This window comes from Thrips palmi, unplaced genomic scaffold, assembly GCF_012932325.1.
Source record: "Thrips palmi isolate BJ-2018 unplaced genomic scaffold, TpBJ-2018v1 HiC_scaffold_3, whole genome shotgun sequence".
Lineage (NCBI taxonomy): Eukaryota > Metazoa > Arthropoda > Insecta > Thysanoptera > Thripidae > Thrips > Thrips palmi.
In genome coordinates, this window is record NW_023144630.1 from 3,774,578 (window position 1) to 3,790,300 (window position 15,723).

Genomic DNA, 15,723 nt, shown 5'->3' on the forward strand with positions numbered 1-15,723 from the left:
TTTGGGAGTTGAATCCTCCATTTGCAGCGCTGATGGTCCATCGAGGTTCGAGATATCGAAGGCCTTGCTTGACGCACGGTGCGGTGTCGCGACCGCCAATTACGGCTCAATGATGATGCACATCTTAATGCGGTTGGCACATCCACGCGCAAGAAGGGCGGAAGTGCGATGGAAAACAATTTGCACCCCTGTGGCCTCTGGCGCCTCTGGGGCCTCTGGGGCCTCTGGGGCCTCTGGGCTCTGCATCGCATGCGATGGCGACCTCTGCAGACGACCCGACTGCGTCTCCTGTCTCTCCAGGCCTCGATCTCTATGAGGCATTCGCGGAGCGAGAGTGGGCAAAAAGCGTTGATCGACCCCTTGAACGTGAACCCGGCGTGGAGACAACGGTGTCAAGAGTGTGGATAGGACAGTGACCGCGCAGTGGGCCACCGGTGCAGGCGGTGGAAACCCCGGACGCGTTTTGAGCTCCAGAGTCGCGGAATGGGACTCGAACCGAACGTGTGACCCCACCAATGGACTGCTCTCCGAACGAGGAATCCATTGGTGGGGTCACACGTGCGATTCGCGTCCTGTTTAGTGACTTTAGAACTCGAAACGCGTCTCGAGTTTTGGCCGCCTCCGCCGGTCTTCTGGCCCACTGTGGACGGAGTTTAACGACGCCACGTGACGTCACATGCCACCTAATGTCGTTTGTAATTAAGGCGTCGCCGACGTTCATTAGATCGGCGACGAGGCGGCACACGATTCGGCCTCGCGACTACAAGCTGTGAAATCTGTTGGCGTCGCCCCGCCCGGCCCCGCCGTCACAAGGAGCATGACGCATGGCACTATTTCGGGACCATTTCCAATCCGCCCCTCTCCTGCCTCGGTGCCCTTAGATTCAGATGACACTTTGGCGTTCGTTTGTGTTCGACGTCTCTCGCTTGGCTCTTGTCTCCCCGCTCTGCCCCCCCCCCCACTCCCGCCCCCTTCCCCCTCCCCCGTCGGGTCACACCATGCCCGTGCTGGCGACGCGTCGCGTCAACCTTGAGATAAATCTCGAACTGCTGCGAGTAAATCAACGATATATCGACGTACTGCGACAACGAGGAAAAGCCCTGCCGTCGTCAGCCAGTCAGTCCCGTGTGCGACTTTTCGTTGTCTCGTTTTTGTTGTTTTTGTTTTCTCTCGCTGCGCTCCAGTTTTACGGCGTCGGAGGTGGACGCGCTGTTTTGTTGTTGTTGTTGCTGCTGCTGCTGGTGTACTTCGGCTTTGCACGTTCGCGAAATGAAATTCTATTTGTGTTGCAAAGTGTCTCGAGGTGAACGGAGCACACACACGTCCATACATTCACACACAAACACACACACACACACACACGAGACAGAGTTGCAGCGCCCCCCTGTACGGCACGCCGTGCGCGCTGGCGTCGCTTCATTGATAATGTAAACGTAATTACGAAGTTGAAGTGCAGCGAAATCAAATAGTAATGGCGGCGTAAATCCCGCCAGGTGTAACAGTGCCGTAAAGGGGCGGTAAATCACAGGCCGGGCGATGTTTACTCGCCGCGCGGTGGTCGCCCTGGACATGTGTCTATGCCACTGTTGTTGTTGTTGGCAGAGCTTGTTGCAATTTTGTCGTTGGCAAATTTTTTGGCTCCGTTTAGAAATTTTGAAGCATTCGTTTTATCAAAAGATACAATTTTTAGAAGGAATTTTGAGAAATAGGGTCAATGCATCTGGAGGTGAGTCATGTCCGCCCCATTTGACGCGCCGACGGTGGCGCCTCCACTGTTTGGGTGGCGGCGTTTGGAACTGCTGGCCGGCCGACCGACACATGCTACTTTGTTGTCTCCCTCGCTCACCTGGCGGGCCGAGGGTCTCGCTCTGTCTCGCTCTCGCGCTGACAGGCCGCGAATAAAGTGCAATAATTATGATTTTAACACGACATTTACGGCACCTCTGAGACGCGGGCCGCCGCCTCAGACGGCAGAAAAAAAAACGAAGCGCCTACTTTGTCGGGGACTTTCGTCCCGCGGTTTTTGTTTTATCCTCTTCATTTATTTTTTTTTTTGTCGTTATTGTTGGCCGATCCCTTTGTCGCTGGGTTTGTTTTGATTTGGGGGCGGATTTACTCTGAACGACTCTTTTTGGGCCTTTCGGCCGGCCGGCCAGTAAAGTAAACCCGTTGGCAATTAATTAGGAGACGAGCTGTGTCCGTTCTGCCGGTCACTTTGTCGGTGTAGAGGCGCTGCGGTGGTGACTCAGTGCTGTGATATCCTCTCTTCTTCTTGTAAAGTGGGTCTGTGCGGCGTTGAACCCACGCCTGTCGTGTCCACTTCCTCGGGCTTTATAGGACGCGAAAGCGAATACGCGGGTATAAAGATACCGGAGGACGTTTTACAGTTTCCGTTTTGTTGTATCTGTCGAGTAAAACTTGCAGGCCGCGATTGCTCTTTTGCCACATTTCTGGAAGGGATTCCTCATTTTTGTTTTTGCCGAGTCGTTCCCCGCTCAGCGTTGGCTAGCCGTGGTCAATTCCCAATTGCAGGGCAAAATACACCCTAAAAGTGATTTTTTTCGACAAGTTTTAATTTAATAATGCTTTAAGTAAAGTTAACTTGGTTTAAAATAAATTTTTTGTGCGTGTGTGTAACGCCGGGTGGGTCTGCAACGCACGCGTGTCCTGCCTACGTGTCTGTCCGTCTATGCCCCGTGTAATACAGACTTGCGGCGTGTGCACTCTGTGCTGGGGCGGGCTGGCGGGCTCCTTTACTTGCCTGGTCAGATTTTATGGCATTTATGATTTTACTGCCGCGTGGCCGATTTCTTAAAGTTTAGTGTTCATGTGTGGCGCGTCTGGCAGCTGTGCCGCGGTGCACTGCCGGTAGCTTCTCATTACACCTATCTCTCTCGGCTCGTGATCTCAATGCGCTTCTTTTATCTCTCTCGCCCCCTTGGCGCAATGCTAACGACTGAAGCACTGACGTACGCGTTCTTGAAAATTGGTATCTGCGTACGTGAATTGGTATCGGTTAGCAACCCCCGCGTTTTGTGGCACTTGTGCTGCAGGCTGTAGGCTCGTACACCCCGCGAATTGAGCGGGAAAAAATCGGCCAGTACTGCTAGTGTCTATATGCAAATGAGGCGGGCGTGATTTGGTGCCTGGAGAATCATAAAATGTCAATTTTTTTTCTTCCGCGGCACCTTGGCGCGTGCAATATGTATCCCGGATCGAATCGACTCGCCGTTTACGGCGCCGTCGTGGCGCTTCTTTTAATCGACGACCACAATGTAGCGATTCGGGGAATGAGGTGACGTCATCCGAGGCGTTGGTAACGATAAGTCTCACCTCGAACGAGTCGTTAACTTTATCAAATCGAGTGGCACCGCCAATCACTCGCCAGCTTCATGCCGTTTTGGAAGTAGTATCTCCAGAACCACTTGAAAATTTTGATTTCTTCGTAAAGTTTAGCGCTTAATTTTTTTTTTTCGTTTTAAAAGTTTGATGTGTTTTGTGACTTCTTCGGCAACTTATGAAAAATGACGAGACTGTCGTGCTGCTCGTATCAAATCGAGTCCCTCGTGGAGACGGCGGACTCGGTGTTTGAAGACTCTCTGGCACGCTAGGCCGCTATATGGGCACTGCGGTATAAAAACTTAAACCAATATTGTCGAGTCGACTGTTTGTCCGAGCCGACCGCGTCCACGTAAGGGGCTCAGGTGCAATGCGTCTTCTTCCATTTCTTAAAAGAATTAGTTTTTCGTTTGTTTTTTGTTTTTGCTAGAAGGTGCGCCCACGTTATGACTGTGCGTTGATGAGGTGATTTTAGACGACATCGCCCGACCTTTTACCGAGACACTGACCCTTTTGGCTGACCTTTTCGTCGGACACTTTTGACTGCCCCTTTTGACTGACCCTTTTGACCGCCCCTTTCGACCGCCCCTTTCGACTGCCCCTTTTGACTGACCCTTTCGACTGCCCACTTCGACTGCCCCTTTTGACTGGCCTTTTTGACTGACCCTTTCGACTGCCCCTTTCGACTGCCCCATTTGACTGACTGGGCTGCCGCGCCACTGGTAATGACTCGGCCTCGCTATCGCGGCGTCACGACGCTTTCCCCGGCCTCGGCGACTCCTGATATCGCACCGCATAATTACACTCGTGTAGAAACTAAACCTGTCCCTTTTGTTCTTGTTTTTTTTCTCGTTTCCGGAACGGCCGACAGTGTGGCGGGGTGCGTTCAATTAATTCTGCGCAATGAAACTGGCGTCGTGGTCTGCAATTGGCTGCCAGCGACCGGCGGGCAAAAGCGCTCCGGCAAAACCGAGCGGCCGTCCGGCAGGCAGGCTGGGCACGGTGGCCGGAAACGGTTTTAATGCAGCAAAAAGCAAAATGGCTGCCGGGGGAGGCAATTGGCCAAGAGGAGGAGGGGGAGGAGGGGGACAATGATGTTGACTCGGCATGGACGAGCCGTCCTCGGAGAGTTGAACGCACGGCGGGGGGAAAAATTGCAGAGACGAACTTGTCTTTGTGTTTTATTTCGGAAACCGCTGGAGTTTCTGTAGTGCTGCCCAAGGGGACTTTGATTTAGAATTGAATTTGCCGCCTTTTCCTTCGGGACGCGTTGGTTGTAAGTGTCGCCGTTTCCGACATGCGGCGCCGTCCGCGTCGTCGGCGTCCTGGTGGTGGTCTTCGTCGGCGTCCCGGTGGCGGTCGTCATCGCCGTCCTGGGTGGCGTCCTGTTGGCGGTCTTCGTCGCCGTCCTGGCGGTGTGTCGCCATGCGTTAAATGTTTTCATTTAGGCCCACTTAGTCCCGTCGTTCCGATAATCACCCCCGGGCGATTACGCTAATGGCGACTGCATTGTTTACGCCCCGTTTAATTATCAACATTGTCTTTATATCGCTCTCCGTCGGTTTGTTGTCCGGCGGTGCCTTGCCCTTACAGTGCAGCGCCGAGTCGCGATGACGGGGCGACTCGGGAGAATGTCGCCGTGATACGGACGGTGACATCGCGCGTGCCGCGCCGCTCCCCTCTCCTCTGTCTCACACACGGTGTGGCGCCTCGCGGCCGAATTAGAAAGTCGTCATGCGCGGCGTGTCTGTCTCATTCTGCATCTCTGTCGCACTGGCGGCCCGCGAAGGTGCCCGCCAAGGGGTGCGAGAGAGACGGAGCGACATGCCGCACCCTTTTCCGTTAGTACAATATTGGCGGAGCGGCTGTCTCGCTTCTCTGTGCGATAGAGAGAGAGGTCCGGATGGAAAATTGTCGGTGGAATCGACTTTGAAATCGATCTCTCGAAATTCCTCGACGCGACGCGGGGCTTCTTGGCTCGAGTGTGTTTGGCGGGGATTTTCCCCTCGCGTGAGTGTGTAGGCATTGTTTGCCCGAGCGAGAGGCCCCAAGGAGGCGCGTTTTGGCGGAAATACTCGGAAATGCTTTTATTGATGGAGGGGGAAAGGATGGTTGGGCTCCTTGCGCCGCTAGAGGCTCTGCAGCACCGCCTTGATTCGCCGTTGTCGTGTTGCAGTCCAACAACGAGGAGGAGGCCAGCGACCCCGAGCTGGGCGACGACGACAGCGACGACGTCCTTCGGCGGCTGCCCGTGCTGGGCGGGCTGGCGGCGGGGCTGGCCGGCGGGCTGGCGGGTGCGGCCGCGGCCGGCGGCGCGTCCAGCGGCCCGGGGACGCCAGCAGCCCGCACTCCAACGGCGACGCCGAGGAGGCCGGCGACGTGTCCGGCGAGGGCGAGCCGGACCACGACGAGCAGGACCACAAGCAGGTGAGGGAGTGTGTTCAACAGGCGGCCCCAGACGCGTTTTGAGCTCCAGAGTCGCTAAATGGGTCTCGAATCGAACGTGTGACCCCACCAATGGATTGCTCTCCGAACGAGGAATCCATTGGTGGGGTCACACGTTCGGTTCGAGTCCCATTTAGCGACTCTGGAGCTCAAAACGCGTCAAAGTTTGGCCTCGCCCATTGGTCACTGTGAGGCCTCGACGCTTCCCGCCTTGCGTTTCTCTCGTGAACATGGGCGCCGCCCGGACGGCGTCCCCGCGGTAGCCGCGCCACGCCGCCGGCTGTCTGAATTTATAATTTTATCACCCCTTAAGGCTGGCCGCGCCGTGGCGTATGCATGGCGTATGCATGGAGTGGGGCATGCTTGCCTGTCTTTTATGTGCTAATGCGTGTGTGGCTGGCGCTGCCGGCGCGGCTGATAAGGCGGCCTCGTTGAGAGCGTTTTCCTTTTCCGCTGCGCCGCCCCCGCCTGATTCGCTGGTGCGTTTGTTGCAGAACATCATTATCAACAACAACAACAACACGACGACGCCGGGCGGCGCGACGGGGCGGTCCTCGCTGGAGCGCGAGCTGTGCCGGCCGCCCAGCGCCCCGCAGCCGCCGCCGGGCCTCACGCCCACCAGCGGCGCCTTCTCGCTGCCCTTCCCCTTCCCCCACCCCGCCGCCTCCATGTCCATGACGGCGTCCATGGCGGCGGCCGCCGCCTTCCTGCCGCCCAGCCATGCGCCCAGCACGCCGACGGCCGCCCCCGCCAACGCGCAGCACCGCCACTCGGCGTCGTCGGCGTCCTCGCACTCGTCCGAGTCGTCCACGTCGTCGCTGCCGACGTACAGCTTCGAGGAGCAGTTTAAACAGGTGCGGCAGGCAAGTGACGTTCCAACCCCCTACCCTAGGGCCCGCCCCCAGACCCGCCCCCGCCGCCCCCAGCCCGTGTGTGCACAGTCCTGGTGAAACTTGGAACCCCAGAAACTGGTCAAATTGGGCAAAAATCATCAAAGGCCGAAAAAAAAATTCCAGTACCAAAATTCGTGTACCAACAGAAAAATGACGGCCCTCGATAACGCCGTGTGTGTTGATTCCTTCCCGTTGAAGACGATAAACCCATTGTGCTCGCACACGAGACGGCCGGGGTCCCCCCTGGGCGTCCCCCCTCGCTAACCTTCGCCCCCCTTTCTGTGTGCGCCCCTCCCTCAAACACCTGTTTTTTCAGTTTCTCCCTTTTTGCTCCTTGCTTTGACCCACGTGCACCGCTTTCCAAATATAATTTCACGGCCGGCGATTTTCATTTTGTGTGAGTGTGTGTGTGTGTGTCTGTCTGTCTGTCTGTCTGTCTGTCTGTCTGTCTGTCCCGCCGCCTCGCGTGACGCGATCCGCTCCGTTGCAACGATAGATCCGGTTTCGATGCCAAAATTGTCTAAATTGTCTAAATTATCGACGGGTGGGCCTCCTTGGCTCTTTTCCCTGAACACGGCGTGGCGCCTCGGAGCGGCCGAACCTCGGCGGCCGAACGCGCGTGCGGTCTGTCGATGCCGGGCCCCGTTAGCGTTTTAATACACGCGGACTGAGGGTCGTCGCTCCGTCTCCCTCGCGGGGCGTCCCGTGCGGGTGCGAGAGAGAGGGACGCCTCTCGGAATCGGTCTTGAATACTTTGGGAATAAATGGCGTTCGTTTTGGGCGCCCGGTTCGGACCATGCCGGCCGGGTCGGGTCGGCCTGGGCTTCTATTTCGCTCTTCCTGTGTCATTTACTTTCTATCCTCCTGCGAGGAGCGTGCTGGCTGATGCCCGTCTCGTATCGAAACTTTTCCACGCGCCTTTGCGTAGTTTAGGCGCTCGGAGGGTTGCTAAGGCACTCGAAGGGTTGCTTAAGGCACTCGGAGGGTTGCTTAAGGCACTCGGAGGGTCGCTTAAGGCACTCGGAGGGTTGCTTAAGGCACTCGGAGGGTTGCTTAAGGCACTCGGAGGGTTGCTTGAGGCACTCGGAGGGTCGCTTAAGGCACTCGAAGGGTTGCTTAAGGCACTCGTAGGTTGCTTAGGCATTCGGGGGAAGGCCCCTCAATTCTTGCATCAGGTCGCTTAAGTCTCGGGGGTCGCTTAAGTCCTCTTCTTAGGCACTCGGAGGGTTGCTTAAGACATTCGAAAGTTACTTGGAATGAGCGTGGCTCTCGCCTCATGTCTGGGAGCTTGGTTTCCTTTCCTGATTGGTGTCTACCTACGGGGGAAATGCACAATTATAGCATTCTCCTCCTCTCTTCTTCTTTCTCTCACTTCTCTCTCTCTCTGAGACTGCGCGGGCGTCGTGGGCTTAGAGTTCCCAGGGCCGAGACAAAGAGAGTGATTTGATTTCATCACAGACCCTGTCCAGACGACGATGAGAGGAAAGGTTAGCATGGTAATGCGTGTGTGTGTGTGTGCGTGTGTGTGGGAAGGCGACGGACGGGCGGACTGTACAGTATAGGTGCCGTTCTACCTACCTGAGCTCTGTTTGGTTATTAATCGTCACTTCTCGTCTGGTTATTCGTGGGGCCTCCGCTTGGGCACGGGGTTGTATTCGGGGCAGACACACTCGTTGTGTGTGTGTGTGTGTGTGTGTTAGCGACGCGTTCGGGTCGGGGGCTCCTGTTAGAGAGAGAGAGAGAGAGAGAGAAGAGAGAGAGAGAGAGAGAGAGAGACGGTTTGGGTGCCGTTTAGACGGTCTGGGCACGCCGGTGGCTCCCGAAGGCGCGCACGGGTGGTCGACCTTTTTAGTAGTGTGTCGGTATGAGAAATTTGGATCGAGACGCGAATTCTACGTAAAAGGGGTGGAAGGGTTGGCGGCTACTTCTGAGCGTGAGCGCTGCGCTTTCCGAAAGTTTTGACTTGGCCGCTGATGTTCTTCTCGGTCGGAGACCTTGTAACGCTCCTCCATCGGACGGACGGACAGACAGACAGACAGACGGACGGATCGACGGAGGAGGTGTTGACTAATGACGGTATTTAATAGGGTTGACGTCTCGCCGCCGCGTTCCATAAGGCATCAGGTATGGTGAACCCCTTTTTCGTTTTTTTTTTTCTCTGCGCGCCGCTTTCCGATTAAACAGCAGGGCCCCTCTGTGTGTGTGTGTGTGTGTGTGTGTGTGTGTGTGTGTGTGTGTGTGTGTGTGTGTGTGTGTCTGAGTCCGCCGCCGCCTTCGAATCCCCTTGCCTATCGACCGATATGGAAATGCGCGCCCTACCAAATCGAATGGTTTCTGGCTCGTTGTTCCATAGAGCCCCCCCGTGTTCCGTGTCCACGCTGTGCCGGGCGCTGGTTCGCGTCCCGGCCGCGGCGGAAAAAAAATTAGTATTTTGTGCCCGTTAGGGAAGCGTGCATGCGAGCACAACAAGACGAGAAACGTGAGAACGAGCGTGTACACATACGTACAGTACGGCTTCTCGCCCCCGGGCCCCGTCGTCGTCATGGCGACGCCCCCCCCCCCTCCCCTTTTCGTGCAGTGTGCAAGCCAGGGGCAGTACGGGGCTCGCTGCCTTTCAAATAAAGACCTAATGTTGCAGTGTGTGTGCCGGCACCGCCTCCTTCGGCCCCTTCGGCGATTCGCGTGCGAAATAAAACGAGGAAAAAAGCGGAAAAGAAACAATTTTTAATTTTTTTGCAGTGCCGTGCCTGCTACTTGCTGCAGGGACGGTCGCCTCGGAGGCTGGATGCGTCCGTGGCTGCAGTGTGCCGTCACGTTTATTGGCCCTCTTTTTCTAACGTACCCGTCTTGTTCTGTTTGATTGCAGGTGAGTTTCTTTCCGCTGTTGGTTGCCTCGTGTGCGATTCGCCGGCCCGGTGAGTGAGTGCTACACTGGGAGAATGAGCGCCGTTTGCAGTGTGGGCCCTGCCCAGTGGGCTAGACGCGTTTCGCGCTCGCTGAATGGCACTCGAACCGAACGTGTGACCCCACCGATGGATTGCTCTCCGAACGAGGAATCCATTGGTGGGGTCACACGTTCGGTTCCGAGTCCCATTTAGCGACTCTGGCGCTCGAAACGCGTCCGGGTTTTTGACCGCCTCCGCCGGTTGGCCCACTGTGGGCCACTATTCGCAGTCAGGCCCAGTGCGGCTCGCCACGGCCCGGCCTGATTATGCAGATGAGGGCCGGGTGCTCGCGAGCTGATCTGATTGGGCGGGCGCCGCCATGCTGGTGCCTCTCTCTCTCCCTCTCTCTCTAAAACTCGCTCTCTCGTTTGATCCAATCTGGTGGACGTTGCGCCCGTCCGCCCGCTCGGCCGCTCGGCTCCGCCCCTCACTGATTTCGTCATGTTGAAAATGGCTAAGCGGCTCAGATGTAATCCTCCTCCCCCTCCCTCCCCTCCGGTGCCCGTCTGGCCTTCCCGACGCCACCTGTCCGTCCCGTCCGATTCCTTCAAGGAGAAAATCGACGATCCAATCATCCCGGCCCTTCCCCCCTCCCCTCCCGCCCTTCGCTCTGCAAGACTCGCCGACAAATTTCTGCATGGTGGATGTAATAACACGATGCAGAGGCACCCCCCCCCCCCCTCCCCTTTCGCGGATGGAGGTTTTGTTGTACTTAATAAAGTGGTCGGCCGGCGGGCTGCGTCCGAACGCGTGCTTTCGTCGCCCCGTCTCTCTCTGTCTCACTCGTGCGAGAGAGAGAGAGAGAGAGAGAGAGAGAGAGAGAGAGAGAGAGAGAGAGAGAGAGAGGAGAGACGGTGTTCGGAACGAGCCCGCCGCCCGAGGCCAAGGCACGGCCTAAGAGTGTCTGCTCACCGCCATCGCACTGCTGCACTGCGAAGCCTGGCGAAGCGCTGCCAAGCCCTCGGCCGCTCCTCCTACCATGTAATTTCGATAAATACATATCGGCCGATCGTCGTAAAGTCGGAGGTGTATGGATTCATTTCTCATATCGTCCCCTCCCCCCCCCCCCTACCTCGGCCTGCGCATAGCGCGCTTACGTGGGAAGCGAGGCGTGCAACAACGCTATTGGCAGTCGCCCTGCCGATAAGCCGACTACGAGGCATTGTGATTTGAAATTCCCGCGCCGAGTGCGCTCTCTCTCTCTCTCTCTCTCTCTCTCTCTCTCTCTCTCTCTCTCTCTCTCTCTCTCTCTCTCTCTCTCTCTCTCTCTCAGCTGGGTGGGACGCCCCGCGGGTGCGAGAGAGACAGCACTGTTCGGAATCAAACGGCTTGCCGCCTCCTTGGGGCCCGACGCGGTAAATGCGAAACGGGCCGCCCAGGCCCGTGAAAGCAGAGAGAGAGAGAGAGAGAGAGAGAGAGAGAGAGGGAGAGAGAGAGAGGCGATGTCGGTCGAGGACGTCGGACTTTACCGTAATTTTGCCTTTTGCGTATTTATATGTTTCTTTCTTTTTTTCGCTCTTTTCCCTCGTCCGCGCGGCGCCGTCGGCCTGGCCGTTGGGCGCTATCCGCAGTGAGTGCAATCGCCGCTCTCTCCTCTGCGTTTTTTTAACCCCAGCCTGTCTTTATTGATTATCGTCTGCAGCTTCGGCCGTCAGCAAATTCGCAAATTCCGTCTCTTTTTGTGGTTCTTGTTTCCCCCCTCAAGTTCTGTTGTTGAAACCTGGCTGCTTGTTAGCGCTCTCTCTCTCTCTCTCTCTCTCTCTCTCTCTCTCTCTCTCTCTCTCTCTCTCTCTCTCTCTCTCTCTGATTTCCTTTTTTGCGGGTGGCGGCCGTTCCGGAGGAAAGGCCTGGACTTTTTTGTTCGCATTGGTGGCTGTTTTTGCGGCGCTGTGTTTTGTATGTTTGTGTGCGTGCGTGTGTGTGTGTGCGCGCGTCTGGAAGGGCGGAGTGGAGATTGCTGTAGCCTGGGATGCAAAAGTATTAATGTCGTTGGCTTCTGCCCCTCCCCCGCATTCTGAGAACAACTCCCCCGCCCTCCTGGAGGCGGGGGCCGAGGCTTGGCGAGGCACGCCCTGCAGGGGTTGACTTCCGTACGGTGGGGTGGACCGTTTCCGAAACGGTCTCTGTCGCACTGGGGGGCCGGGCCGGGCCGTAGGGGTGCGAGAGAGACGAAGTTTCGACCTGCCCCACAAGTGTCGTCTCGTCGCCATCCGACCGCTCAATCGCTGTGATTTTTCGGGTGTCGCAACGGCATGCCTGGCTTGGCCCCGCGGGCGGTCTTTGTCCGTTATCCCCGTTTGTGAAATCCTGAGCGGGACCGGTGTCGGCCTCTCTGCTTCTCTGTAGTGTACAAACCCAAGTTTTCTGGTGAAGAATGAGCGTGCCCATGCGTAGTTGTTTCTCGCCACCATGGCCCCGTGTCGCAAATCCCTTGTTTGTTTCATGTTGATTATTTTTTTAAAATCTATTTTTCTTTTTTTTTTTCATGGATACCAAATTTTGTTGTTCCACTGGCACTGGAAAAAGAGGAAACTAGTCCTCGTGGCTTCCGCGCGGCCCCCAGGCCGGAGATGCAAATAAATCGGCGGCAAAAAGACGCTGCGGCCATTGTCTGCCGAAATGAGGAACTGGGGAGTCGAAGACAGTCCAAGACCGGATGCCGAGTGATGAGAAACAACATTGTGCAAAAATGGGGCAGCGTCGTTGGAGTAGTGGCCGGAAATGATTTGAAAGGCACTCCAAGTGTGTGTCCGTCTGTCTGCGTTTGCCTCTCTGCTCGTAACGCCAGTCCGTCGGGGCTCTTGAAGAATTTTTGTGGGAGCACTGTTACTTGCTGCTAGTAATGACAGCAAAATTAAAATTGCAACTCAATAAAAATTGATTTTTTTTTGTCTGGAGGAAGGGGTAAAGATTCTTTTTTAAATTTTTTGCGTGAGTAAACTTTTAGGTGTTTATTAAAGTTCGGCTTCTGGGCTTGCAAATTTTGGCACGGGCTGCAAGCAGGTGGGTGTGGGGTTCCAATTTTTAATTTGATCGCGTCGTCTGCCGGCTTGCCAGTACACTGCATCTGCATGCTCCCCCCTCTCTTCCTGCTCTGGCCGTAACTCCGGGGCCCTCGTTCTGCGCACCTACACTGGCGCGATGGATTGCGCCAAATGAGGCCCGCTCGGATAGGAAAAGGGCAGGTGGCCATTTTTCGCACCTGCCTGTCCATGGCGTGGCTCGCTCGGCTCGAGCAGCTCGCGACAGTGCGCTGTCCTCTTTTTACGGGGCAGAATTTGACGAGCTCAAACGCACCGATGGACGGAGAGCTCTGCTGGCGGACAATGAGGCAGTAAAGATGGTGACGACACGAGTAGTAGCAGGCCGGGCTCGAGCCGGCATGATCCGATGCCTCGCCTCTTCGGCAGATTGCAACAACGGCATGCCTGTCAATGTGCTTCAATTCGACTGTCCCCTTTTTCCCCCCGCTTTTTCCCCCCCATTTGATGTTTTTTTACCCCGTTCCGCTGTTATTGGGGGGACTTTTGCCTTCCTTTGGGACTTTTCCCACTGCATTTGACTGTCCCACTGCATTTGACTGTCCCACTGCATTTGACTGTTCCACTGCATTTGACTGTCTCACGACTGCATTTGACCGTGTTTTGATGTCCCACTGTCCAATTTGACTGTGCCCCTCTGTGTATGACTGGCACTCCATTCGATTGACTTTAAATGAACGACACTTCTGTGGATCCGGATTCGGTTGTCGCTTCCTCGAGTTTGTGTGGTGTTTTGTGTGTGTTTTGAGCCTCTGTGTGTGTGTGTGTGTGCTACTGGCTTGCAGCCGTCATTATTTCGCATTCAGCAATCACACATGATACAATAAACGGGGGCCCGCTCCTCGGCCGCCGAAGAATATCTGTAATTTGAATAATTGCGGTCCAATCTAAATACTCTCCGCCCGGCATTAAAAAAGGAAAAGAAGAAAAGGGAGAGAGAGAGAGAGAGAGGGGGGGGGGGGCGCGGGGGACACGCGGACTGGACTGTTGGAGAGTTTGTCCGGTGGCGTGGCGGATGTAATCTGTTCTAGGAACGGAATAAACTGGGATCGACGTCTCGTGACGTCGTGATAGGCCCTCCGTGTGAGTGTGTGTGTGTGTGTGTAAGTGTGTGTGTGTGTGTGTGTGTGCGTGCGCTGCATATCGTGGTGCGATTCGGTCCGTTCATTAGCCGATTCGGAGCGTTGCGGCAAACCGCGCCGATGATTCCACCCAAATGGCGTGCGAGTTGTGATGTTGGATCGTACACTGTACACGCACCGGATAGGAACCCTGCGTGCGGCGCCATGGGGCGTCATGGGGCGCCATCGACCGCCATGGCGTAATGCTTTCTCCGAGTCACTCGTTTGGGAATGCGGAAGGGTGGGGATAGGTTTCTCAATACGCGCGACAATCTCAGTCTCCTTTCACCTTCTCTCTCTCTCTCTCTTCTCTCTCTCTCTCTCTCTCTCTCTCTCTCTCTCTCTCTCTCTCCCCCTCCTGGGATATCCGCACCCATATCCAAGGCAGTCGTTAGGACCCTCGTTAGTGTGGAGTATAGTGGCTGCATCGGTGCATATCCGTGCAGCTTGGATGCGGTTCGGGGAAGACCTGGTACTATTGCGCAGCCTGTGTGTGTGCGTGTGTGTGTGTGAATGTGTGTGTGTGTGTGTGTGAATGGCGAGTCGGGCCGCCAAATCACTGGGTGTTGGATACGACCGGTTGGCGTGCCGAGTATTGTTTCCGCTTGGCTCTATTTTTGACTCTGTGTGTGTGTGTGTGTGTGTGTGTGTGTGTGTGTGTGCCGATGACTAATAAGGGGGGCGTAAGAGGCGCTCGTTTTGGTGTTATTCCGAGGAATCGAAACGGAGGGACTATTTGTCTGATTAGTGTGAGCCGGCCGCGCCGCGTATGGCGTGTCGGCCCGGCCACTCTGCACGCCATCACCGCCCTACTTCCCGCCTGTGTGTGTCTGTGTGTCTGAGTGTGTGAGTGTGTGTGTGTGTGTGTGTGTGTGTGTCGGAGACGCGCCGCCGTCCGACTTGTTTCAAAGAATCAGCCGCGCGGAGGCACGGAATTTGATTTTTGGCGCCACTATTTTTTATTTTATTTTTTCAGGTGGACTGGACTGGCTCCCGCTGTTCCAAGAGAGAAATTAACGGGGAGCTTAAAGTTTAAAATTTACCTGCCGGGAACTTATTTAAATACCAATCATTTGAATTTTTTTTAAAATTATCTGGCAATTATTTTTCCTGCAAGTTTTGTAGGAATTTCCAAGATTTTTTTTAACAGTGGGTGTGTTGCGGCCACACACACACACACAGGCGCAATTGCGTCGTATCGGTGGGAACCAGGCGGCCATGCGGGAGGGACGTGGACGACTTCGATGAGCGGATTTCCATGCCGGCCTCGTGATAGGCAGGTGCGCCGCGACACTGATAAGATTCTTTTCCTTTTTCTCGCGCGCTCCCGGAAACGACCCTCATGAGGAGCGGAGTAATGGTGTTGTCGGCAGCGTGTTCAAGGGCTGGAGCACAGTGGGCCAGAAGATTGGTGGAGGCGGCTGAAACTCCAGACGCGTTTTGAGCTCCAGAGTCGCTGAGCAGGACTCGAACCGAACGTGTGACCCCACCAATGGATTCCTCGTTCGGAGAGCAATCCTTTGGTGGGGTCACACGTTCGGTTCGAGTGTCATTTAGCGGCTCTGGAGCTCAAAACGCGTCCGGGGTTTTGGCCGCCTCCACCGGTCTTCTGGCCCACTGTGGTGTCGCGGGTCCCTGCCCGGGGCGTTCCGTCCGATATCGGAGGTGTCTTGACGGCTGACTGCGCGACGCGGGCCTAAATGTTCCGGACTGATGAAATTATAACGCGCCATAATATTCAAATTAGTCAGTGACACGACCGCTCTTGGTATAAATCACCAAAGTGCCTGGCGGGTCTATTAAGCGGCGAAGCGCGGCTTGGGCGCGGCCGGCCGGACCCCCAGCAGCCCGCACGGCCCCGAACGGCCGGCCGTTTGAACGCGTCATTGAGGGCCGAACGGGCGAACGCGTTCGGGAGGCGGACGAAAGACGAAATATG

General features: G+C 55.9%; 1 protein-coding gene across 1 annotated transcript in view; it reads left to right on the forward strand.

Annotated features, from left to right (window-relative positions):
- The first annotated feature begins 6,470 nt into the window (after positions 1–6,470).
- LOC117648418 overlaps positions 6,471–15,723 on the forward strand; it is a 39,344-nt gene continuing 30,091 nt past the window's right edge. Inside the window, exon 1 of the mRNA XM_034390923.1 lies at positions 6,471–6,647. Within this exon, the coding sequence (XP_034246814.1) occupies positions 6,471–6,647 (177 nt within the window). The remainder of the gene's footprint in view (positions 6,648–15,723) is intronic.